This window comes from Patagioenas fasciata, chromosome 2 (genome assembly GCF_037038585.1).
Source record: "Patagioenas fasciata isolate bPatFas1 chromosome 2, bPatFas1.hap1, whole genome shotgun sequence".
Classification (NCBI taxonomy): Eukaryota; Metazoa; Chordata; class Aves; order Columbiformes; family Columbidae; genus Patagioenas; species Patagioenas fasciata.
In genome coordinates this window covers 34,555,708-34,583,438 of record NC_092521.1, presented here as the reverse complement: position 1 = coordinate 34,583,438, position 27,731 = coordinate 34,555,708, and the positions used below count along the sequence as shown (strand labels likewise).

Below are 27,731 nucleotides of genomic sequence, written 5' to 3'. Positions count from 1 at the left end.
GCACACAATATTCCAGATGTGGTCTCACCAGGGCAGAGGAGAAGGAGAACCTCTCTCGACCTACTAACCACCCCCCTTCCAATACACCTTCCTGGCCACAAGGGCACAGTGCTGGCTCATGGTCATCCTGCTGCCCACCAGGACTCCCAGGTCCCTTTCTCCTACACTGCTCTCTAATAGGTCATTCCCCAATTTATACTGGAACCAGTTAGGGCAATTTTTTCCTTGTTAGAATTATAATAAATAAACCCACTGTTTTTTTCTTTTTTTAATGTATTTTTTGTTCTTCATAGCTGATCTACAGCTTCTCCTAGAAGACATACACTGTATGAGTTTGCGACTACCCCATCCAGAAATATAAAACCAAAATAAGTTCCCAAGAAAATGTACTTTGCATTAAGATTGTTTATATCTTTCATGTTTTGTTTTTGTTGATAACTGCTTAAGTCAAATCCAGAGAGATAAATGAGCATTCTGTTGATAGTAAACACCTCCTCTATGGGCTGCAAATGGTTATGGTCTACACAGTGTCTCAATGTCTCTTCCAGAGGATCAGGGAAAAAACTCGCCCAATATTCTTGTTATTTCATATGTGAAAAATTGTCTAAGATACCCCAAAAACAAAAAACAATTAGCTTCCTGCTTCAGCTTTAAGACTGTAAAGTGAAGATGAAAGGTAAAGAAGTAAACTTGTAGGAAGAAGTTTTGCCAATGAGTAGGAAGAACAGACGGAAGTTTGCTGTAAGGATAGCTGCAGATGTGACGTGATAGAGGGGAACAGGAGAAGTTAATTTTCAAGGTATTTCATAGGGAATACTATAAATGTAATGAGCAAGTACACAGGAAGATACTGAGTGAAGGGTATTTCCCAGCAAAAATGAACTACATGTCATGATCTTTGTTTTTGTTCTACTAAAGTACACAACTTCACTTTACTATTCTGGTTTTGTTTCACACAGTTTCACACAAAGATGTACTGCATTACGCACACAGAGCATCTGCCTGGAAAAGGAAACTGATGCACAGTATGTTGTTCTAACAGGACACTGTTGTATTCCTGGAATAAAATTACTGGAAATGTGAACAAGAGCTGCCAAATGGTAGATCCAGCAACCTCAGGGCCTACATTAGATTTTCAAGACCACAAAGTTAAGTCTTAGGGTCACAACAAATTCAACCTGTACATTTGTCTTATAAGCAAAGATACAGAAGGGAGGAAGTTGCTCCATTTGCCCTCTTTAAAATTTCCCATAAAACTGCTGACACTACAAGAGTAGATAAACCTACTTATAACTGTTGTTCTTAAATATAAACTAGCATATTCCTACCAGAAAGGGTGTGACATTTTTGATACAAAATACTGGAAGTTTTTGGAGCTGCCTTAAAAAAACGTGTGTTTCACAGGTATATGAGAGATCATTCATGCAAGTGATCTCTTCTCTCATTCAAAAGAAGACACTTCAAATTCCCTCAGTTCTCCTTTACTACAAAGCTCTGAGGTTATCTTTGACTCTCAGGCTGAGGGGAAGATCAACGAGAGTGCACAGGGAAAACTCTTAGTAACACTCACTCTTATTCAGATTTTTTTATGCATTCCCTGTGTGGGAAACTACCAGATAATATTTTATCAGAAGAAAAATAGGGAAAGTGCTCACAGCTAAACTTGTACTGGTAAACCATCCCCCTGTCAAATATTGGCACAGCATTCCAACTAGTAATCACACCTGCGGAAAACTGGTGCCACAATGTCAAGTGATGCTGCATGGATCTTCTCCAAATGCTACAATCCCCTGATTTCAGTCATGTCCTGAAAAACAGGTCTCTTTGTAGAGCCATTCAGTAGGAATGTATCAACTGAACTTACCGGTTACTGATACAACACACAAAAGCAGTTCACTCAATTTTCTACCTGAGGATCTGTGAAAAAAAGACTGATCTGTCCCCTACATAACCGTAACAGATTCATTCTCCTCCTACACCTTTATATGGAAATCACAGTTGAGCTGTGCATTTTAAAGAAAATACTCTAGAACAGAAAAGCCCTTTATAAGGCAAAGAGCTAAAAAAAAAAGTAAAAAAAAATATTTATGCCTGTTGATGGCTTTTTGGGTTCAAATCCTTCCTATTTTGCAAAAGGCTGGCACAATCCCTCTGAAACAAAAATGAGACACTTTAATCACCTGATTATCATTCATGTTGCCTCTAGACTGGAACCCTCAAAAACAGGAGTTAAGGGATTAAGCACAGTGGTCTCTGAACAGTACAATCAGAAATAAATGCTCTATGGCTATTGACACATTAGCTACATCTCTTCTGATTTCCAGTTTACTTGGATATGAGAAGAATGGGAATGAGGGCACCTAGGAATGTCCTTCGTGCATTAAAAAAGCATTGCAAACTGCAAACCTGTTTCTGTGCTGTGGCCTATGGTGGCTGCAACAAGGTCTGTAAACAGGTGTAAAAAGAAGTCCTTTTGGTCAGTACAAGTTTAAAATACAATTTTTGTTCATCTTGACTCCTGTTGAGCGATTTTGGCTTTGTGTCCTCCTAGATTTGGATTTACACATATGACTGCCCAAATTTTCCTGCCAGATGAAGCCTGGGAAAAGGATTGGTTTTTTCTTATTTGTGTAGGGGATCGTTGTGATGTCATCTATAAATATCTTTGCTACAAGACACTGCAAGGACAGGAGAGAAAAGCCTGGGGTCTTATTCTGCTGTCCCAGACTCCAATATGCGAACATTTGAAGGTGTTAACATTTGCAGGTGTTTCACAGGCCATGTCCTTAGAGATTTTGACAAAGCAAACAGAAATCATCCAGAAGTACTGATGGAGACTGAAGCACGTGATAAGAAGTCCCTGATCCAGTAGAATCCTTCCTTTCAAGGAAACACAATGTGTTTCTCAAACTCAAGTGTCTCTACTACAATCCTTACTTGAGGATTACTCTAAACAGTAATTCCAAATCCAGCAAAAATCTAGTTATTAAGTCATGAAGGCCTGACCTATTCATTACCTATCACAGCGAAACGGAAGTCAGTCTTCAGCAACAAGGTCTCCTCCGACCTTTGTGATCTATAGACAGGTAGATTAATTATTAGATGATGAAAAACTGTTTGGATGGTCAGGCTTAGAGGACAGTGGTAGACTTTGGGCGACGTAATAGCAACCTCCCAATACCTAAGAAAAGGTCACCAAAAAGATGGAGCCAGGCACACTACTGAGGCATGTAGCAGAAGAACGGGACATTATAGTTACAAACAAAGAGGAGATGTTCTGACTCAGATAACATGAAAAAAAAAATCTATGTGAAGATAATTAAGCATTGGAACAAGGTGCCCAGAGTAGCTATGGAATCTCCATCTTTGAAAAACTGGAAAAAGACAGAGGCGATCTTGTCTGAACTCTGTACCAACCCTGCTTTGAGCAGGCAGCTTAGTTAATTTCCTAAAATCCCATACAACCCAAATGTTCAATGATCCAATGAGTAAATAAAGATCGTCATGCTCCTGCACTCGTTCATGTCTATACTCACACAGAGAAGACTCAAGAGTTAATTCATCTAACTGCAATAAAAACCCTAAAATGTTTACAGAAAGCATTTAAATTGTCTTGAATAATCCATATCCTACAAAGAAAAGTAAGTACAAATACAATTTAAGAGAGCAATACTTACTGTTATTTGTTGGCTCAGGAAACCCAACATTCTGTCCATTCCAACTCTTGTTTTCTCCAAGCTGGAACAGGTAGAAAAAGACAAATAAATAAGGAGTAAACTACTCCTTAAACAGAACATTCATGTTTATAGATGTAGTGGAAAGATTCTAAAAAGCATGACTTGGGACTGCCAGGTCTGCTCACAAAACTTTGCTACCATATTTTAATTTCTGTCTAAAATAGGTTATTTGAAGAATGCACCCTTCATGAATAAACATTAACAACTATTGTCTAACAATGAAATATAAATGTTTGTCCAAGGATTAGGCTCAACATAATATATTACCAAATCAGACTTAAAATCAAGTGTTTTAAGCAGCCCTCAACTGAAAACATACGCAGACAGAAAAATTACATTCTAAACCAAGAAGATCCTAATATCTGCCTATGAAAGAATGCATAAACACTACAAAGTACTTTGGGTGTAAGTTTAAAATATTTACTTGTTAGGAATCCATTTAGATACTGAAGTGGAAGCAAAGAAAGATTGTAATTTTCCATTCTCTTAATATACAGGTTTTTTTGAGGAAGCTAATTTTCTTCAAATTAATATTATTATGTTTAACACCAAGTATTACTCTGTCACCGAACAGGGGAGCAATTAATAGAGAAGTTCAAAACAAGGCCATTCCTGAAGTCTATGCAGTAAATAACACTGCAGTGTTCTAGATTTATGTGTAAATGTAGATAAACAAGAAGATTCCTCACGAACTAGGAGCTACTGACAACCAGCTCAATGAATGTGAAACAAATTATCCTCTTCAGACTTCACTGGGATTTTGTATGCAAAAGGAAACCCGTTGGCAGAGCAGCCTGTGTGCCATGACGAAGTTGTGATCACTTGCCCTGGAAGATGGGGCTGATTGGAAATAGAAGAGATGTGAAAGAGGACCATCCGGCTGGAACCTGCCTCTGTACCTCAGAGGTTGCGCTAAGGCTGTTTAGATTACTGTCACCTTGTAATGCAGACTACTAGATGATACTTTTTTCTTGGGAAAGAGGAGTGGAGAGCACACTAGCCAAAGCAGCTATTCTAATGGCTGTTTCCCTGCCTTTTTTCATCATCTGCATCCCAATGTGCTTATGGCCTAGGCAGCATGCAATAAAAATGGGAGATATTCAGTGGCGAGGAGTGATGAGTATTAGGAGTTGGCTCTCAAACTGGTCACCTGTCTCCATGCACTTTAATTGCACATAACTCCTTTTATTCATATTATGAAGTGATATTTATACATGATATATATTTATATAGGAAAATATGGAGGATGACAGTTCTTCAAATGAATAAGCAATATGAAATCTATAAATATGTCTGTATTTACCACTGGGTGTTACAGCATGGTTTTGTCATGAATACATACTGTGCGTCTGTAACACGATCTGAAAATCAGCACAAGCACAGTGCTACAATACGAGAAGAACATTTCGAACTCTCCTCATTTCTCTCTTTTTACTGTTTATAAACTTGATTATGATGTGGAATTTAACAAGAATTTATCTATCAATAAGTTATTCTTAGTGTTGCTGTCTCACATGAATGCAATCTACTCTGGTTTTCTTCTATGAGAACAGAAGTGGCAAGAAGACTGAAACAGGAAAAAATGAAGACACTACAAGTCTCCATTCTGATCCATAGGGCTAAAATTCTGATGGCTACAAAATGTCTCCCAGAGCACTTTCAAATTGCTCTCCGTGGGGCTCTGCACTACCATTACTGAATTCTTCCAGGAACTGAATTACCTCAGAGAAGAGCAGAGCCTTTACTTTTTTTTACATTACATCAATTCCCTGTTTATCTGTGTGGCCATCAGCACCATGCATGGCTCTTCTAACACTCTTAGGTCTTCATTAAAACAATGAATACAGTCACATTTTATACACCAGAGTTAAGGAAAAAAAAGTAGGCAAAAGTAAGGGGATGAAATTACTCTGGGAAGGCAGGGCAGGAGAAAGAAAAATTTCCTTTTTTAAAAGCATCCAAAACAACACAAGTGAAAGTCATCCATTTAGACACCAACTTGATACGTCAGCTTATCTACACTGGGCCAAAGTTTGGATTTAAGGAGAGAAACAAGTATCTTCTAATGGCACATTTTTATTGTACAATTTATGTGGAAGGAATTTTACACCAGTAGAGATCTAAGGGCTATCTTCCCTTTTCTCCAGCACAGTTTAGTTCGAGAATTAAAATGCTTTCATCTACCCAAACTAACTTGTGTATCTGCTTTAAATATGTTCGGACTATTATATACCGAAGATAAAGCCAGATGTTCTAGATATTTTATGTCCTTAACCCCAACAAAGCTATAAAAAATTGTTCTATGATCTTGAATACTCTCAGTACATAAAATTTGAGTGCTTTACATTTTTTGGATATAGTATCATGTTTGCTCATTCTGTTCAGAGGAGTATTAGGCCATTATATGGTATTCTATCAGTTCTAAGATATCTATGTCTGCAAGTATGCAATTAAATCTGCTTTTTTAAGACAATGCACTTGTAAGCAACAGTTTAATAAATGTAGAGAAATGAAGAAGCAGTGCCCCTTTTTAGCCACTCATTATATTTAAGAATTCCAACGTAACCACAAGTTTCCACTGTGCAGAGCTCTCCAGAGCAACTATGTTGTGGGCTGTATTTTTTCAGGCTTTATCTCTGAAAACTACTGACTAAAAATACTTCAGCCAATCTGAAATCCAAGAACGAAAACCTATGATTTCCTATTAGAAAAAAAAAAAAAAAAAGCTGACTTTTCTGGTTTGTTTTTCAAAAAAACCTTTGGCCAAATTGGCCGTGAAGAAAAAGTTGAAACTGGTAGAAAGTATCTCCTACACAAGTCAAGTCTCAGGATTCCGGTGAAAATGAATCACCCTTTGGCTCTGTCATAAGTATTTTTTAAAATGGCTATGACTTCACAGTGTGTTCTTACTAAGAACACCGTCTAGGCTCCAAGTACTCTAGAGCATTGCACACTTGTTTATGGCTAAGATACAAAGTATAGAACATAGAGAAGGTGAGTGCCAACAGCATACATGGAACTGCTCCTCTCTGAGGAGCTGGAAACAGAAGGAGGTGGAGCCAGGTAACCAGGATGGCATTTACCTTCTGCTGGCTTAAGAGTAGAGGATGTATGGAACAGGGTATCTTCCTATACAGTTGTGGGGTTTTTTAAGAAAAAGAGTGTTTCACAAGATATATATATAGACATATGCTTTATTCAGATTTATCACGTGGTCCCCAGAAAAGCTCAGCAGAAGATTCTGTTGACCTGAGCTAGCTGTTGCTGCCATGGCACACATTTAAGCCACGATCAAAATATATATATGCAGTGACTTTGTGTAAGACAGAAGCTGTTCAAAATTCACAGCTTAGCCACATACTTTATCAAATACCTTTTCAGGATACAAAAGGCAAAAACTTAACACCCATTTTGGTTACAAAACCTTTCATCAGCAAACTCAAGAAAGGAGTGCTAAGCTGCACATCACTAACATGGAAACACATACCTGCATTACATATAAATTTTAAATGCAATTCCTTTTTCACACTAAAAAATGACATGCTTTTTCTTTCTCAGACATCAAACCTGAAAAGGCCATTACTTTTCTGGACTGCTTTAGTGAATATGCAACAGCAAGACAAACATTGACTACTATAAGTACTTCATGTATGAAAATTAATAACATCATTCCTCTCAGTCCTCTCATGGATGCCCAAAATGGAATAAAAGTAAGAGGCACGTTCATCCTGATTTGTAAGTAGAAATACGCACACACATCACGTGTACACTTTTGCACACACACTATCCTCTGGAACTACATTCCTGTTCTTAATTACTCTTACAGGAGGAGAGGTTGCACTTAACTACTAACTGTAGCTATAGAGCTGCAGCTAAACAAAGGCTGATCTCTGACAAGTAACATCCTAAAACAGGGGGTGTACAAGTTTAAGCTTCTGTTCTTACTGAGTTATTAGCTGATACAACTAAGAAACATAAGGAAGGGTAAAATGTGGGCATCATAACAAAATGTTCTCACCTTTTCTGACTGGTCTTGAAGAGGAGTAGAGGCTTTGTAACCCAGCTGTAGCAACATTGCTTCTGCTGCATTTCTTTTAGCTATTTTCTTGTTGGGGCCTGTTCCAGTAGTAATCTCATTGCCTACTTTGACCTTAAAAAGAAAACATTGATCATAATCACAATAAATGCAAGACTCCTTAATATCAGCATGTACTAATCTTGCTGACCTACCAACAGCTGTCAGTTCTTTTGATGAAGGTGCAATCTTGGAAAAGTAAGAATAGAGCAGAAGGGGACTACACCACCACTTCACACAGACGAGCTCGTTCAGATTTTTCAGGTCTCCAAACTCCTACCAAAGAGCCACATTATTCTGTACCTCAGTGCACACACAGCTGTCTCTCTCTTCCACCTACTTCTGTGCCAACCTCACCCTCCCTGCTGAAATCTCCCCACCCCTGCTCCCCACTCTGCCTCAATGTACAAGCGTTACAGCATCTGGATTTCCTTGTGCAAGTGTCACCCACAGCAGCTCCCCAGCATTGTCAGGACAGTATCCAGAACAACGGAGAGACAAACAGTGACCTGGAGATCTCAATGAGAGTGGTTTCTAAAGAAAGATGAAAACCATGTTGACATTCTTCCCCCGTTGTCACACTGCAAGGAACACAAGGGCGGGGGTTGCTTTCTTTTGCACACATACACCTGACAAGCTTTCATCAAAACAGTCTTTGGAAAGAAGGCTCCTCATTGGACCTGTGGTCTATAGTGCACAAAGGGTTTCTGACAAACAAAATGCCTTTCATAAAACTAGGAGAAATTTAAAACCTCAAAATAAAGACAAATTATAGACAACGGATATCCACAAAGAGTGACGCTCCAACTTATTCCTCGGTACCTTTCCTGAACTCCTGAAGCTGTGTGTGGTTTGTGATATTAGCACTGTCATTGCTATTCACTTATGTGATATTCATAGCTCTTTGACAGCTATATTTCGTTCTGTCCATTAAGTCATTTTGTTCGCCAAATTTTCTCTTAAAATAGCACATGGTTTCAAAAGTGTGTTAAAAAAAGGAAACCAAAATACAATAAAAATAACAAAATATCCAAGGTGATCTGAATAAAAGAAACCTTAGAGGACAAAGACCTGAAACAATCTGGAAGCAGCTTTTAAAAAGGTGTATAAAACAGGTATACAATTGTTAAATAAATACTACATGTTATTTACTAATTTCTGTTGGTCAAGATTTATTCACTTTCCTCAAATTATTATGCACATATTTTCCTAAAAGTTTCATTTTTCCTTTACTCGAATACCTATTAATTCTACACACAAAGAAGAGGTTTTAAATAAATGATAAGGAATGTGAATATCCTTTCAAAGTACATATAATTAAACAAAAAGATTCGGCTACCTAACACATAAGTATTAATAATCTTGAAATAAAAGCCTTATCTTCTATGCAGTTCCACAACTGCAATTAGAACATAGCCAATCTGCTGAAAGTTTATACGCAATAAAATTGAGGGACTTTAATGGGACAAGACAAAACGATAATTTATAACATAGCTCACAATAAATCAATGTGCTGCTATTTCTCAGACCTGTAAAACTGGTTTAGCTATTATTATAACCTCTATCAAGGATTAAAGGTCTGACTACAAAGAGAAAGAGCTTTCTGAAATTAACTTTGGGAACAGAACACCAACTAATGTCATCAGAGGTTTTCTTCTGTTTATCTAGTGGTCAGGACAAGTAATTGGATCCATTTCATCACATCTAAACTGGCTCTTTGTGTGACAGATAAAAATGAACATATTATCTCTGGATATTTTACTTCCACATTCAATTAAATTAAATGAAAACATAGTTTAAGTAGTTTATACAATGGCTTTTTATTCTGATAAGGTTTTTTGCATATCAGAATGAATCCACTGAGACTTCCTGAAGACAGGAGAACCAGCGGTATGATTTTAGTGTGAAAATACCACAATAGTGTAAAAATGGGGCTATGGTGCTTAAAAATATATGTAATAAAGCAATGGATTTATGGAATTTCTTTGACTCTTCCTTTCACAAATCTTCCTAGACAAGGGGATCTTGCATGTATTCACTGCTTTTAAGATTTTTTTTATTCAAGCCAAAGATTTTGCCATTACTCAGACTATTACACTGGAAAACTGAATTCTCAGCCCACCTTTCTAACACTAGACTGCATTACACAGTCCTTTTCTGATCCCTCACACAACCACCTAATTGTGGTCATTCCTGGGAGGGTGTGAGCAAGGGCAAAGGGGTGGTCCGTGATAGGATCACTCTTTTTCAAATACATTCATATAGCATAAAAAGTTGGAAATACAAGTTTATACACATAAATCTGATTCCGCAACAAAAGGAATCAAATACCTTCTTCTGCTTCAAAGAGAAAAATAATAAATCATCAAGGAAGACCAGTGATGTCCAAGAAAATGAAGACTGCTAGTGTATCTTCATTGACATGAAGAAGGGACTTAAAGATTCAAGTGAAAACACAACTAATTTTCTGGAGAAAGAGGTGCTGCTATGTCAGAAATTCTGCTTGTGATCAGAAGTGACATTTTGGTGTAGCTTGTAGACAACAAGTCAAAACATGTTCAGGTATGCTATTCTGGATTGTTCCGGCATAAAATTACCCCTAAGTGAAAACACAAGAGAAAAGAATTCTTTCCTGTTCCTAATCTTTCTTAACCTGCTGTTGTGCTATCTCACAAAATATCATGGTTATATCAAATCTTTGTGAATGTTCTTAATTTAAATTTAAACAAACATTAACAATCTACTGTTTCTGTATTAGGTCCAGAGCCTTTAACTGGACATGCTAAAATAGGCGACGGAAGGCTTTTTTTTTTTTGTGGTATTTCAGATGTGAACAAAGCCACAAAGAAACAGAAAATGTGAAAATATTTACAACACTATTATTTTTTAACTAAAATGCTTAGTAATATGGAGATACTTGTATCCATATTTCAGATTGCTTGTTTGCATTGTGATCCTCTGGTCAACAATAGCAAAAAAAAATCAAAAAGACAAGTAAAAGTAAATAAGTCATGAACCATTAGGGATAAAGACGGAAACCATCAGGTGAAATAAAACGAAGAGTATAAAAAAATGCAAAAGGACTACAAGAAAACGGTCTAGAAGGCTCATAGCCTACTTGCCATTTGTTTCACCAAGAGAAAGAAGAAAAGTACAAACAGGCTTTCTGATACTGATCTGATACTCTTCTTGTACAACCGACCGCAAAGCGAAGAGCTAAACACAGAGGGATCCGCTTCATTTTGCTTGAGTTTGCACATAACATAACCAGGGCATTATCTTGAACATGACAGCACATGATACCTGCATAACAAACTCTCGACGGCGAGGCATTCCTCTCTCTGACAGTAGAACATACTCTGGTTCCTTCTCCTTTTTGGCCTGCTGGATCTGAGCCAGACGACTGATGGGATTCATTCCTTGACCATACTCTGGTCCAGTCTGAAACAGGTTTAAAAGGCAGAACCGTTATTTCAGCATCTACCCATCTATCTGCTTCGATAAGTCATTTACTAAGGTTACCTCTTCTTTAATACCTCCTCTGGGAGAATAAGAAGTAAATTTCTTCCCATCTTCTGATCACGAGACAGAAGATCCTCAAGCTCAAAACTGTGGAAAAAATTATGTACCTACTTTCTGTTACTGCTGCAGCCAGTGTGCATATCTAGCATCTGTGAACTACTAATACCCTCATTTATCTATGAAAGTCCTATGGGGATGGATGAAAATCAGCAGATTCATCAGTCAATTATATCTCATTGCCCTGTTTCTATGATGCTTCCCCCAAAGCCCCTTAAAATAGCTTGCTACAATGCTATATAATGAGGAAACTGCCTCCCTCAGCCCACCCGCCTTCCTTCTCAGCACTGCTGCTGTCCATCCTACAACGTGACTAAAGCTGCAGGAGGTTTGCTCTCCTTGTGTGTCGTAGGAATTAATTCTCAAAATACTTCTAGGTAGTCAAGCTAGAAAGGAGTATCTCCAATGGCAAGAAATGTTTCATACTGTGAGCCACCCACAAAGTATTTCAAATGCTTAACAGACAATAATCCTCACGGTAACTTGTCAAAATGTATGGTGAGTGGGGGAACTGATCTGATGGGAGGAAAAGAAAAGGACTGAGAGAATGGTCTGTCCAAGATTACGCAGACAAGTGAAAAACTACAGTCCTTACAAACTACCTAGTTCTGAAACCCTTTTAATATGTTATTACTTACACGCCAAATGCTCTCTCAAAGCAAATAGCTATGAAAATATTTGTTTGTGGATCTTAAGGAGAAGAAATTAAGACCCCCAAAAATTTATCTGAAGTCATATTTAACTGATTTATATACCATATTTGACAGATTTATATACCATAACACGAACAATGAACTTGCAAATGTAAATGGCATTTGAATGTAGAATTGTGTTTATGCTATTGAGTTGTTTCCTTTCCATGAAGCCATTTGCAGGGTAAGAAAAGATCAGCAGTCATGCTTGTTTGAGCCTCTCAGATAAGAACAAACAAGCAGTTCAGAACTTAAAGAGACTATCAGCAACTGAAGGCAAAGACCAGAAAGGGATATTACATTAAGAAAGCTGTGCAGCAAATCCTGTGCAGCGTAACTGCTGAAGTTGTTAGAGAAGATGTAGGTGAAAGAATTAAGACAATGTCATGCACAAGGGCAGCTGTGTGGGCAAGAAGCCAGGCAGAGACAAAATGCAGAGCAGGCTATATAAAGTGCAGGCCATAAGATACAGCCTCATAAATATATATACAAATAAAAATAAGCTATTGTTAACACTTTTTTTGATACTCAAAACACGTGCAGGTTAAATTAAAAGGAATAGGCACACTGAAAACATTTCAGAAGTTTGGATATCCAAAAATGAAAACCTTCTACATATCCAGGTTATTTTGACTATTAATGTCTCTTTCTAACATGGCCAACTTTAGGTAATTCAATTTAAGATTGTAATGGTTAATGGTATATGGTATAACAATATAAGAGCTTTTTACATTATTATAACCTTAGCATCCTTCTTGAGAAAAACTTTCCAAAATGAGACAGTCAGAGCAAACAGACTTTTCAGATCTTGCCACTTTAAAGCTGCATTAATGCTGATGGTTTTCTACTAAATAATTTTTTATGCTCGTTTTTTCCTAGAAGCCTTTGAGAATTAGATCCTCAGAATTTCAGTAGGAGATGGGTATCTAATTAACCTAGGTTTTTTATTGAAAAATCACTCATTCTGTTTTGAAGGCAAATAAAGAGAGGAAGATGATGAACTAAGTCCTTTGTACATTTTCCAAACCCAGGCTTGCACTCTCTTAAGTATTTGCTTATTTTAGATGGCTTTTCTGTTGGTTGTTCCTACACTCAGTTTACTGAGTATCCAGATTTCTAATGGTCATACTTTTAGTAAAGTAAGTACAGATTTACTTATATTTACAATCTATCCACGTAACACTTGATGAGGGCTGAGTTCAAGTCATATGGGTATAATGCTGTGTGTGGACAGCAAAAAAATGCAAGCCATGGACATAATTCAGAAAAAGTTAAGATTTGTTTTGGGTTTTGTTTTTGTTTGTTTGCTTGTTTGTTTGTTTTAAATGAACAAGAGGCAAATAAAGAAAAATAATTAAATTTCTGTCCAAAACTAAAATCTGAAGCACAGGTTTTTGACATTAAAGTTTCCTGATTTTACCTGCAATTTTAGTCTTGAGGTTCCTGATCTGCATAGTATGGGGTAAAAGCAACTCTGTAACACCAGAGAGAAAGCAAGTAACTGTCCACCATTACTTCTACCGACCTGAGAGTAAGGAAGGCTATGAATGTGCCCTTACATACACCTAGACAACTATCCAACATGTGAGAGAATAGAAAATGACGTAGAAAGAGTTTACTTCCTCACAAAATAAAACTTCCTAAAATGAAATGTAGCAGATTTTGGTCACCTGCAAAGCCTCATCTTCTGCAATGAACAGATGACAAGTTAATCTGATCAGTTGTTCAGTGCTGAGACTAGGCAGTGATGCTTCAGTAAACGTATGGACACTATGTGGTTACTTTTGTTAGATGATGTGGAAGACTAATGACTTCAGATGACCCTTTGGTTTTGTATGAATTTGGGATGAGTAGACAAACCAGGGCTAGTCATAGACTGACTAAATGGTAGAAGTAGCAATAAACACACTGACACCAAGAAAAAAGGCATCATTAAAAAAGCTTGAGCTCACAAGAAGCCAGAGCCTCTAAGGGAAGCCTCATCAATGCAGCACAAAGGACATTAATATCCTGTGAGACACAGCAGGTTTGAATGAAGGGATGGTTCAAGGTCTATGAGTCCTTCATGGGCTGGTCTCCAGTCAACTTTCCATCTGTACTTGGGAGCTAAAGAGCATTATCAAATAGACGCATACAAAACAAAAAAAGTATTGTCCTTTTGCACTTGGCAAGGGACACACTAGGTTGAGATGTCAACATATTCTTGGCCTTCTTTGAAATCTTTCAAAAATCAAAACAAATGGAAACTGAAGCCACAAAACTCCCTACTCTTGCTGCATGAGGGGAGGAAGCTGGACTGTGCACCATTTCCCCATATATCCACTATTCCTTATATCTATGTCCCTCTTCAAACTGGAGAGGGGGGAAAGCCCAGGGAGAAAACCACCACATACACTAGTAGGGTGTCCCAGAGATGATACTAAAAATTCACATGGCTGTACAGAGCAACTTGGAGGGTTTGATGCTCCACTAGACTTGAACCAAACGCCTGAAGACTTCAGTGATGCGAGTTCAGTCCTTAAGCCGAGCACCTTACAAGCCATTCCATTTGACAATTACACAGCATTCTCAGAATTTAAAAAAGTACAGACACATTAGCACAGGCAAACAAGTAACAGTATCAGCAGAAAATTACAAATAAGCTTTTACTGATTTAAAATCTTATTAACTCTGTGACTTTCTGAGCAAACATGTTTAATTCTATCAAATGTGAACTCATACCTTCAATATTGGTTTTGGACGTTTTTTAAAGTAAAGTTTTGGCTTTTCAATGACGGGAAGAGGAGGAAGTTTCTTAAGTTCTTGTAGGACAGCCATTGCAGCACGTTTCTTTGAGAGTTTCTTACTGTTGCCTTCTCCTTCTGCAGTGAATTCTCCTACTGTAACTCGTGTAACAAAGCTCTTCATGTGAGGAGGTCCACTTTCTTTAATCACCTTTTAAGCAAAAATAACATTGAGTCAAATCACCCTGTAAGAATATAACTTATGTTTGTATTTCTGCAATATATTTACTACTAATGTAGTTTTCCTCCTAACTGAAGGCACTTAGATGGGTTTTCATAAAATCTGGACAAGTATTAATAGACAGTATCAGGTTTGAGGACAGAAAGTTAAGGCTAATCAGATAAAGCAAACCTAACCATCATATTCAGTGTTTCACAGAAAATACAGCAGACCTATATTTTCAAAAAGATTTACACAGTAACACTATGCACAACAAAAATGCATATTTAAACCAAGGCTGCATTTTTCCTGGCAAAGTGCTTCAAATACTAAAGAAATTCAATTCATGAAGGTCTGTCAGGCTTTGGCTGCTTTTCTACATAAAACACATTAAAAACTATATTTATATGGCATCACTTCAACCCATTTGTAATTTTTTTTCTATTATCATTAAGAAATACTATGTTCACTCGTGGTCCCAAACTTCAGTCTTCGAGATGTGTAGTTTACCACTGTCCCAGGTGCAGGCAGCTCGCACCTTGTCAGAGCACACACCTCAGAGCAACACCCCCCGCATCTGAACAGCTGCCACAGTCTTGCGCCCGCAACTCCCAGCTGTCCCTCCTAGCAGCCCCAAAAGGCATTATCAGAAGAGCCACCACAACTCACACAAAAGTCAATCAGTTCTGAAAAGTTTCATTTATTCACTCCCTTCCAAGCATATTCAGGATGACAGTGAGAAAACCCATTTGAAGTACTTCTCCACTATTAAAATTATAATAATATGGAAAGAAATTAAGTTCTGAATGTTGGATCTTCCTTTAACTCATTTTCTGTCTTCATTTTTCCACACACACACGTCTCCTTTCAGGAGACTATACTGTTAGGATGCATTCACCAACAAATCACAGCACTGCAAGTGCTAAGATCACCATTTCTTCCTGTGTGCACCATTTACTGGTCTGGACAATGTCTATCACGAATTAGAGACCTCATTTGGGAAAAGGTTCAGTGATTTTGTTTGATGGGCGGAAGCAGCTACCTAATTTAATCTTTGTTATATGTAATGTGTATAAGGAGGCATTAGAGCATCTGACAGGCACCTCTTTGTATTATCTTCAAAATCAATAAAAATACATATTTTTTCAGATGGTGCAATTACATCAAACCATTTGTTGAAGAAGTGTAAAGCAAGAAGCTGAGTGCAGAGGAACTGAGGTATAAGTGCCAGGGCCTTCTTGGTGTAATAATTGTATTTTTAATGGGCTGAAGCCTTCAACCTTAATACTATTACAACATGTTTTGTATTAAAGTTCTTTTTATCAAGGTCATGTCCTTGCATTATTTAGTTTTGCTGTTACACTGTAATGAGGTCTCCTTAGGCTTGTATTTCTTTTTTAAGCTCTCTTTTGTGGCAACTTCACCCAGTAAATACAATTATCACAGCATATATCAATAAAAAGACACAAAATGAAAATTAACGGACAACTTAGTCCGCATTTTCCCAGAATAAGACAACATCCATGCCAGCACGGGATTTTTCTGTTGTAGTCCAGGAGTGCTCCCCCTCTAAGATTCCAGGTAATGATTTCAGAAGTGTTTTCAAGATGACCTCAGTTGAAAGTTGCCCGTGAGCGCTTCATGGCGTGAGGAGGTAGCGGCGCTTTCCAGGCACTGAGCCAGGGGAACCCGCAGCACCCGCATCCGCACTGGAACCAGTCGGGCTTTGTGTCACAAAATCACAGAATGGCTGGGGTTGGAAGGGACCTCTGGAGATCATCTAGTCCAACCCATCTGCTAAAGCACGTTCACCCAGAGCAGACTGCACAGGAAAAGTGACCTGGCGGGTTCTGAATGTCTCCAGAGAAGGAGACTACACAACCTCTCTGGGCAGCCTGTTCCAGTGTTCTGGCACCCTCAAACTAAAGAGGTTTCTCCTTAAACACAGACAGAACCTCCTAAGCTTCAGTCTGTGCCTGTTGCTCCTCGCCTTATTGTTGGGCACCACTGAAAGGAGTCTGTTCCCATCCTCTTGACACCCACTCTTGACGTATTTGTAAGCATTGATGAGATCCCCTCTCAGCCTTCCCTTCTCCAGCTCAGTGCTGAACACCTTCATCACACTGCAGCGTTTCCTACTTGGCTCTAAAGGTGGATCTTAATCCACCCCTGTACATTCCTGTTTGAGTATTAAAACAGCTTGGCTGTAAAACATGGCTAAACTGACCTTACTAAGGTCCTTAATCTCTTTGCGGTCTCAGTAATACCATTATATAGGTATTTCTACTTACATGCAATATAATGTCTTAATAAAATATACAAGAATGTCTATACTGACCAGATGAAAAAGGACAAAATAACTTGCTAAAGAAATACAGTTGCTGAAATCCTAAAATACTAGCTTCATGTAATTTTTCTCATATATATATAAAAATGCACATAAATATACGAAAAATAATGTTAATACAAAACTATATTTTCATATACATGAAAACACAATTCTTAATATAAAGCTAATATATTCTGGTGTGTTTTCTCATATATATATATAAAAATGCACACAAATATACGAAAAATAATGTTAATACAAAACTGTATTTTCATATACATGAAAATACAATTCTTAATATAAAGCTAATATATTCTGGTGTGTTTTTCATCTTTTAAACTTTTAAGTATGTGATGCAAGGTAAAATAATTGCCTGATAAAGATTCAAAACTATTTTTTGTTAGTGTGCAAATGAAAAAAAGTCTGTTGTCAATGGAATGAACCCCACAAGATTCCGATATGACCTGGATCATGTTAAACATCCAAATTTGGTAATTTAGCAAAAAAACCAATATTTACCTAGCAACATTTTTGGTTAACCCCATATTTTAGATCTTTTTACTCCACATGATTTCAAACAGTTGTGCTGTAAGCCTAGGGTCAGAAAACACTAAGAAGAAATTCAGCCTTTGCTATCCAAGAACACTGTATGCAATAGTACATTAAACTATTTCCTTAGTTGAAAGATACAACCTGTGGACCAAATCATGGCTAATTTAAAGCTGAGAATTTGATTAAGGGTGACAGTTCATTACACTTTTCTTTTTCTGTTCCACTGATTTAAAGAATAACTCCAGCAAGAGAAAACACATGGGGCCAAAACACATCTAAGGTCAAGTTACATCAAGAATGAATTTGGCTCAACTTAATGAATCATGCTGACAAATGAAAAACAGCAGTACGATTGCAACGAAAGAGGAACACTGCTTCAATTATTAATGAGACTCCAGGTAGAAAATTCAGAAGATTACAACCAGATTAAATGTACATTAAAAAAAGTAAAAGCGGAGACAAAAAGCAGGTCAACAAAAATATGTCACCCAAACCAATGATTATTTTCAAGTTTTAAAATACCAATATATTTCCATGTGCTGGTGTGGGAAGACATATCAGATTTTTTAAAAAAATTTTTTAAACTGGGAAAAGTCAAAAAGGTCTGGCTGTTTTATTAAAACTGGAGTGAGGAAGGGTGACCATCATGGAAAACCTGAGTGAGAGCTACTGATTTTTAAAACCATCCAATCGGCAAACTTTAATCCCCAGGAAAGCAGGAGCCAAACGGGTGTGAAACTTCCTGCTGAGAACTTGCTCAGGCTCCCAGAGGCGGGAATTTGGTCTGTTCCTGGTTCAAAATACAGAATCTCTGCCTCACTGTGGTAAGACTGGACACAAGGAACTGTAACTCCTTTTCCCAGCAGAACACTCAAAGCGGATGGAGAGGCAGAAAATTTGCCTGTTCAGGCAAACTATCCCATCACTCCGGATACTGAAAACAAATAAAATACATTATTGTATTTGCTGTTCTAAAGAAAGAACACGCCAATCCAAAGAAAAATATTGACAGTAAAATGACAGTCTGAAACACCTCAACATGTTCTAATACCTGAAGCTGTTGAACTCACATCTTCTACACTCACTCAACTCTTTACTGACAAGTCACAAATAAGCAAGAGAACAAAACAAAAGCACAAAATTTTAGCCTATTGTCAATGAAGGAATGAAAACCAAAATGACTGTTTGATAGCTATTCTAACAATTCCTGCAGCTATCAGTTTTGTATCCCTCCCTAAAATCCTTCATTGAGAGTGCCACAAATGCCTCAGGGGAGCTGCATTTTGACTTAAAAGTTGATGAATAAAGGTTACCTAAGGATGCACCAGTGAGAAGTATGGAGTAAAGCTTGTTCTTTGTTAGAATTGAATGCTCTTGTTTCAGTTAACAATTTAACGGACAGAAATTCCTTAAAAATCATCCTAAAGTTCCTAGGCAATTAAAACTAGCCATATTACACAAAACAGGATAGACACAAGAAACCCATGGAGTTCTGCACGCTCTCCCTGTTTTCCACCCCTTGTGTAACTCTGAGGACAAGTTTACATAAAACTTTACATATCTTTATCACCATTACTTAGTTGCATAACACAGCACTGTCGGAACACTGGCTAAAGCTTCGTCAGATGAAGAAAAGGCAGATCATTTTATAGCTATTGCCCCAAAAAAAAAAAAAAAGTTAAAAAACCTAGCAAAAGCTTTGATGCCTGCCTGGAATAACACAAAACCATTTGTAAATAAAATCCTATTAGAAACATCAGATCCTGGGGATTACCCATAATTGCTTAGCAGTTTTATTGAAATATAAGCCAGTACCAAGCTCAATCAAAACTCTATTAAGAATGTCACCTTTACTTAGATTTAAAGGCAGGAAATAACACAAAACCTGTCAGGAGCACAAGAAACTGCCTTTTTTCAATGTTGTTAACATTCTTTGGCAAGTGACATATTAGACTTTTCCTATACTCTCTGTATCTCTGCCTTCATTCACTCCTTACCAAATGCTCTCCCTTAAATAAGCTGAAACACAGGAATGAAGCTAAGAACACGTTCAAAGCACTATTCCTCTTTTCTTTCCAACCTCCAAGTTATTCTGTGACCCATCACCATTCATCTCCTTGTATTTTAGTGCATTGATTTGTATGGAACGATTCCAAATACTTTTAAATACTTAAGGTAGAAAATGATGTGTGAAAACCAAAACATTAATTATGAGCTTCCTTGTGGAAGCAGAGGCATGTGTTTCCATTATGTGTGATCTTGTATAAGAGTTATATTCTTTCTATGCAGTTGTAAACTGACACTCGAACACCCCCAGACACCCCAGTTTTATCTTCGAGATTTTACAATCTCTTAACGTTCTCATTAGTCCATAGTACATACAGTATATATATAAAGCACACACGTGCTTGTTATACTGATGAATTCATTGGTCAAAAACAATATTATTTGTCCTTGGCTCTCTTATCTACCTTCTGAGAGATTTCTCAGATTTCTAAGAAGGTCCGAATAGCTCATTTGACATTGGCCAATTCATGGATACGGGCCAAACGTTCCAGCAAAATGCATACAGCACACTGTAAGGCATGCCATAGCACAATTTATTCTTTTGGCATGCAAAGATGTGCCTTACTTCATAAGGGAATAGCACTGGAGAAAATAACCATCATCAGTACAGGCACTGCCCATGTCCTTCCTATAAACTCAGTTTAAACGTAAAACAAAAAGTATGAAAATGAAACTTCAAAGAGCCACTTAAATTAGCATATTCTGCATTAAAAAAACCAACAACAACAAACAAACAAAACAACAGCAAAAACCACAAAAAACAAACCGCCCCCAGCTTTAAAGTCTGGTGGTTCCTACCACAACGATGTTAGATTTTTACAACTGGTTTGTGCAAGAACTTTCTCATAGGAAAAATGTTCCTGTTACTAACACTCATTCTACCAGAGTAAGTTCATTGACAGCATTGGAGCTATTCCAAAAATTCTTTATTACTTAAGGTAAACAAAGGTGTCAGAAGCAGGTTCATAGATAACATTTTATGAAATGAGAGAAAACAATCATGAAGGTTTAAGTAGAGATAGATAAGGAGTCAAGCAGTATGGAAAATAAAAAGATACTCATGATTTTCTGAAACCAGCATGGTGGATGCAAAGTGTCTCAACGGGAACTTTTGTGGTGTATGAATGCCTCCAGTTAAAGCAAAGACTTGGGCTGACTGTTTCGAATATTATTTAAAATCAGACTGAGTGTGGCTACTGATTCTAATCTCACAGCACTATACAGAAGATGCTTGAAATGTCTCTCTGCCATCCACTTGTTTGCAAACAAATATCAGGTCTCTAATCCTTCCTAGAAAGAGCATCTAATTTAATAGTAAAAACTCAGTGTCTTACATTGTGATACACTACCAATTTTTTAATTTATAATTTACATGAGTTTAAATGTCATCTTCATGATGGCTGAATGTTACTACCTGTGTTCAGTTTTAGCGGCACATTTTTTAATACTTCCTTAGCAAACAGCTGAATATGTAACACATACCTCAAAACTGACGGGTATATTGCGCTTCAAAGCAATTTCAAACACTACACTGATCTCAGACTTGTTTGCATCTTTATCTTCTTCTGATTCTTTTCCTGTTTCTCCATTCTGAAAAAGAAGAATACATAATCATATTACAATTCTTAGAAGATAAAAAATATAATATGCTCCTCTGCTCATTTAACAAAGACTTTTGATTTCTCCTGTCATGCTATAAATCAGTCCTTGTTCATCCATGGCAGCACCCCATTATTGGACACCTGCTGACTGGGAAGCCATATATAATGCACTTATGCTTCATAATAAAGGAACACATACACATTCATTTACAAGTTAATGAGAGATGGCAAAATAACTTCTATGGATTTTAATCTTACTAATGGCATGGATAAATAATAACCTGAATTACACACTTCTTGTGTTGAACATGAGGATGAAACAGATCCTTTGATCTGTTTCTCAGTCTCTCTGCGGGTACCCCTTCCAAGCAAGGAAGAAGTCTTCTCTACTTCTTGGAAAGCACAGAGGACTGTACTTGTCTCAGAAGAAATGCAGTGAATCACCCTCACACTTGACTGGGTCATCAGGTTACAGGTGTCCTCAGCAGGTCCAGCTGGTTAATGGCCCCTCCATCAACTTCCCTCTGGGAGTTATGACCAATGTGAAAAGGTAGTGACAGAGAACAGCTTGCTCAACACAGAATATTATTTATTTATCCATAGGAACATAACAAACAGAGAGGCTAAGACATAAAACGACAAAAGGCACACGCAAACATTATCCTGCCTAAAATTCAGCTTTGCTTTGCACTTTGGGTAAGTCTTATTTTTCTCAGGCAGCCACCAGCATGGGGAAATGTCAAAGAGTTACCGCCTTCTACAACTGCTGCCTTCTGGTGTTTGTCCCTCAGGCCACATCTTCCTTCGTTCTCAGAGGCTCCACTTTCAGATACTTTAAAACTGCTAAGCCCTGAGTGTTTCAAACTGGGATCTCTCAACAACCATGTAACCTTGGCCAGGCTCCTAATTTTTTATTAGCGGAGGTAAACATCAAAGAAACTTGGGCTGAATTAGGTGGATTCCTGTAGAGTTCCCATCTTACATAACAAAGTCTGATCTAAATCTTCAGCCATCAGCACAGCTAAAAAGTCCAGATACCGAAGTTATAAAATAACATTAAAAAAGCATTATGTTCCTCACAATAACAATGAAATTTCTCAATCTTTTACCGACCATTTCGTAATATATTCATGTTTAAGATAACGCAGGACCAAAAATGCAGTAGTCAGCTATAGCCTGCAGACTTGGAGCACATTTTATCTCATTAAATGGCTGGAAAATTTTGAGTCTTAAAAAGCATTTTACATCCATGACATTGAACTGGAGCTCAATGCAAAACAAACATTTACAGTGTACAGAATCCGCTGAAAATAAAGGGTGCAGTGCAAAGCAGTAACAAGGGTGGTTAGAATGAAATTATGTAGGACGTCTAGCTAATACAAAACCTTGATGAGGTTCACTGAGAAAGCTAAATTATATAAAGAGACAATATTTAAAAGTAAACGTATATTTTGGGGATATAAAAAATATCAAACATAAAGAGTGGGGTACTACTGTTCTGTAAAAAACAGTGAGAGTCTTACTCAGTACTGTGTTCAATTAAGTTTGCATTTTATAAATGACAATGATAATCTGAAAAGCTGACAAAAAAGCAACAAGGATGAACTACTGAATTTTTAGGTTTTCTAGCTATACTCTAGCTTAACCAGATATGTGGAGTCTAATGTAGAAATTACTGTTTAAAACTTCATTATTAATACAAACACATCGGCCCAGAAAATCCCCAATTGTCTCTTCTGCCCTTACAATTTCACTTCTTGCGTATTTTTCTACTGAACACAGTAGAGAGCCTAAATGCAAGTGAAGACTAGGGAAGATCAGAGACTTTAAGGCTTAGACCTTAGTAGTGAGCAATAAAGTTTCAAGCCTTAGACGTATGACTTCCCTAAGGAAGATAAATTATGCTTAGGAGTGTCTCAAGTATGTTGGATTTAAATTTGATCCTCATTCCACAACTGACACTTCAATTGTAAGGCCTTTGTTAGCCTCACATGTATGAGACAGCAGAGCCACTTTGGCAGACACACAATAGCTCTTTTATGAAAGCAGGTTCACAGGCACCTGCAACCCTGCCCTGTTTGCCAATTGCTCCTTGTTTCTGCTCACCTTATGCTCTTCTACATGTTTGTGCAATGAAGTATTAAGATGGCAATATTCCTCTTCAGTGGTTTAATATGGATTAAAAAAAAGTATCCTTAACTAAGTTTAAAATAAGAAAAAAAGGTATCTTGAAATGAAAGAAGAAAATATGCAAGCTGGCATTAAGCAAACATGGTAATGAAGGGCAAAAGGTAAAGCTTTATATTTAGTGTGCTATACTCCATGGATCCCATTCCAGTGAATTTCACCAAGTTACTGATGGCATGCAGGGCTAGACCGGTACCAGCAGAGCAGGTCTGTCCTCACTCCCCGGTCTGCTCTCATGGGAAGCGCAGTGGCCGTGACGGGGGGAGAAAGAAGCTCAATCAGTCACGTAATTGAGGCCAGCCAGACTCTAATGCATACCGGCTCCGATCCACGCGTGACGTCTGAACAATGGTGAATCAATCACATTCCACGGCACACCCAAGCAGGTCAGTTCTGCTGAAGAAAGCAGGGTTTTGCAGAGCTGGACCATGTCCTGTGGTGAGGGCACATCCCACCACCCTGTAGCAGCCCTGCATGTACTTCACATGACCAGAAGCAGGGAGGAACCTGAGCCTTGGCACCACCAAGCCCTTAAACTCTACTTCAACCAACCTCCAGTTCTCTGCAGAGCTACATGCAGCTCCACATGCTCAGCTCTTCGTACTCCATCATAACCTAGGCATAGTGTCACCTCCAGGTGACAGAACTGTTTTTTCATGACTAATCCGCACTCAGCTCCCTTTAGCCTCAGCATGACCAAGCCACAGAGGTTTTCCTGACTGAGGACTCGATTTAGTCTCCTTCTCTCAGATACCTGTTACGGAGATCCTACAGTATCCCAAGTGGTCCTCAGCTGCTGCACCAGAAACTCACAGTGCTCCCACAGGTCTTGCAAGTTCTATGTAAACATCCCGGCTTATCTACAGTATTGTCTTCTGGTAAGTCTTCCCTGTTTTTCTCATAGCTAACTGTGGATTTGATTCAACTTACATACATAACTTATGGTGGTGAGGAGAAGAATGAACTTACTTCATTAGCACATGAGACAGCACGCTACAAGAATTTAGGAAACTCAATTTGCCATGCCTATGTCTTCTAAAAACCTGCACACCCTAACAGACACTGTTATAGACACTAAATAGACCAAATGAGACAAAAAAAGTTAATTAAAGATTTTATTACTTTTGCTAGGTAAATTATATATGAAAATGGGCTATGAAAACTCAGTATATAAACCAGGTACATACCCATGTTACTTATATATGATTTACTTTCATCTACTACTTATTATCCTGTGCACTCTGTAGTTCCATTTCCATTCTGATTGATGGATAACTTGAATTAAAAGATTATTTTAATAAAATATAATATTAAACATATAATTTTCAAAATTTAAGAATACACTGAGCTAGAAATATGTTTCAATAATACGAAATTCCCACTCAGGTTTGTGCTAAGGATTCATTATCTATCAATACACTTGTCTGGAAACCACAAGAGAAAAGAAGAGAATTAACGATGAGAAAGGAAACAGGGATTCCTCCTAAGACTTTCCATATTCTTTTTTAATAGTTTTCCCATTAAAAAAAAAAAAAACAATATTAATTACAGTAAATGATTCTGAAGAGAATTTCCTGTTCCAGCAAAATAATATAGCAAAACAAAAGGGTGAGTCAAATTCTCTTTGGATCAAAAGGAGGATGTAGACACAGGGTGGGGCAGAAAGAACATTCTTAAAAAGCAGCTCAAAACTACCACACAAGACACTGAAGGTACTATTAGTAATGTTTTGCACAGAAGTTCAAAAGCCATCATCAGAAAGAGTGCGCCAATTAAAAAGATTGTTTCCTCCTGCATTTATTTTGGCTTATTTGACTGGGCAATTTTATTATATTTGTTCTTTCGATCTGCAAATATGATTTTGAGAATACTTTTTCTGTTATATACTTTTTAAAACGTGACAAAATGTTTTCATTTTTAAGTAGCAATATACACCACTTATAAACACAGCAGTGAGAAAGCTAGACATCTAAAAAGGTACTAGGTGGCTAAAAGCCTAAAAGCATCAGAGAGGTGATCAGTAGCTGTCAGTGAGCACCATCAGGTTCTCAGGTACACTGCGGACAAGTTTAAACTGTAAAGATCACATTCATGGCACAACACACATTCAAGATTAATAATTCATTCCCCATGAAGCCACTGATTAAATAGACATTTTATCCACGTTTTGCATAATCTCAAATAATTTTTCTACTTCATCGCTGTTGACAATCCCATCTTTAAAACGCCTACTTTTTGTTATTAAGTCTAGTTTCTTGTCAGGTGTGCTGTAATAAAACAGTAACACTAATGATTTGTTAGTATTGCTTCTGTAATTACTGAGGCAAATATTAAAAAACCCTAAAAATTAAACATTGAAAAACTGGCAATGAAATAGTTTGACTTGGTTATCCTAACGTGAAGATTAGGAACAGTTTTCTGAAACACAAACCTGAGGTAATTTTTCTGGAATAGGCTCATTCTGGAGAGCTTGAAGGGCCTTCATTGCAGCATTATGTCTAGCAGCTTGACGAGTCTTCCCTTCACCAAAAAATTCACTGTTGCCAACAGTTAACTGGACATAGAAAATTTTAGGCACTGGGCAGTGATACCTGGAAACAAGTCATGAAAAGAAAACAAGTTACAAATTTTAACCATCAATTTTATGTAATACAGAGCAGTAGTGAGGGATACAACATTATCTTTTCTCCTGGAGTAAGAACTAACACTCAAACACACAACTGTTCCTCAGCAAGACCATCGGTAACTCTGACAGCAGCTCCTACATGCAAACCAGCTCTTCAACAAGCTCTACAGTACTTCAGGCCAACAGCCCAGCTCTGCACTCTTTCTGGTTTGAATCTTGAGAAGATTAAAGCTAAGGAGAACCCAGAGCTCCAGTGGAAGCCATGCCTGGGACACAACTCCTGCCCCACAGGAAAGCAGCACGGACGAGGAAGAATTGTGAGGTCTCCCATCTGAGACCTGTCGGCATAGCTCAGCTCTTGGGGACAACAAAAAGTCAGATGGCAGAGACTGAAGGACCTGGACAATGTACTTCCAACCTCTTTTTAAACCTCAAGTATTGAGATTGTTGTAGAAGATAAGAACGATTTAGCTTCCAAAGCATAACAGGGAGTAGGAAGAAGTTCTGCTCCAAAACTGTAATAACCAAACATTTTCCAGGCACTAAAAGAAAAGCAGCAATCACCACCCTGTTGTTTTCCTTTTTCTGTTGTTTTCCCTTTTTTTTTTTTTTTTAACTTTTCTACATAAAAAATTCCAAATATAATGGCAGGGTTTGTTTTTCTGATTATGTCTGAAAGGCACCGGAAGAAAGATAAAGCAAAAAGTTGGATGTTTTCCTATGAACCAGCACAGTCATTACTCCTCAAAGAAAGCCATATCTTTATTCCTATCATCAACTCCACATCTCTATTTTCAGTAATAAAAATAGCTAACCCAAGCCTTACTCCCTACCTTGAAACCTGTCTCTCGCTAGCAGCAAGTGAAGGAAGAGAAGATAACACCTTTCTTGGCTTTGGGAGGTCCTGTCACAGCACTGTGACAACTACAAACCGAACAGCTTGTCCACATAAGCAATTTCTACAGAAGTATTCCCCTGCCCTCTCCCCTCAGACTCAGAAAAAGCAATTCAGCAAAGACAGTTGCTTCTAGTCACTGTTAAAATTATAATCTTTCAAGAGAACATTTCCAAAAAACCTTCTAATCATATTCTACATAGGTGAGGGAATGTGCCTCGTACTCTTTGCTCTGTGACCTAGTCTGCCTGTGCTCTTCCCTCGAACAAAGGCTTTTCTAACACACTGGAGATTTAGTCCTTGGAAAAATATGTAACTATCAGAAACAGTTTCTCATTTATGACAAATAACTTGTACATATTTTACAGCAATGTAAAAAAGCCCAAGATTCCAACAGCATGGCCAAAAGCTAGGTCAGTCACAGCAAAACTAGAACCACTCAAAAGCA

At 37.7% G+C, this 27,731-nt stretch overlaps 1 protein-coding gene across 5 annotated transcripts in view; it reads right to left on the bottom strand.

Annotated features, from left to right (window-relative positions):
* The window catches only part of STAU2 (staufen double-stranded RNA binding protein 2), a 175,041-nt gene that overhangs the window by 92,595 nt on the left and 54,715 nt on the right, over positions 1-27,731 (bottom strand). For all 5 annotated transcript variants that reach the window (XM_065830481.2, XM_065830483.2, XM_071804001.1 and 2 more), the window contains exons 6-11: positions 26,194-26,353; positions 21,457-21,564; positions 14,805-15,017; positions 11,116-11,253; positions 7,756-7,887; positions 3,678-3,738 (exon numbers count right to left, since the gene is read on the bottom strand). In XM_065830481.2, the coding sequence (XP_065686553.1) occupies positions 3,678-3,738; positions 7,756-7,887; positions 11,116-11,253; positions 14,805-15,017; positions 21,457-21,564; positions 26,194-26,353 (812 nt within the window). The remainder of the gene's footprint in view (positions 1-3,677; positions 3,739-7,755; positions 7,888-11,115; positions 11,254-14,804; positions 15,018-21,456; positions 21,565-26,193; positions 26,354-27,731) is intronic.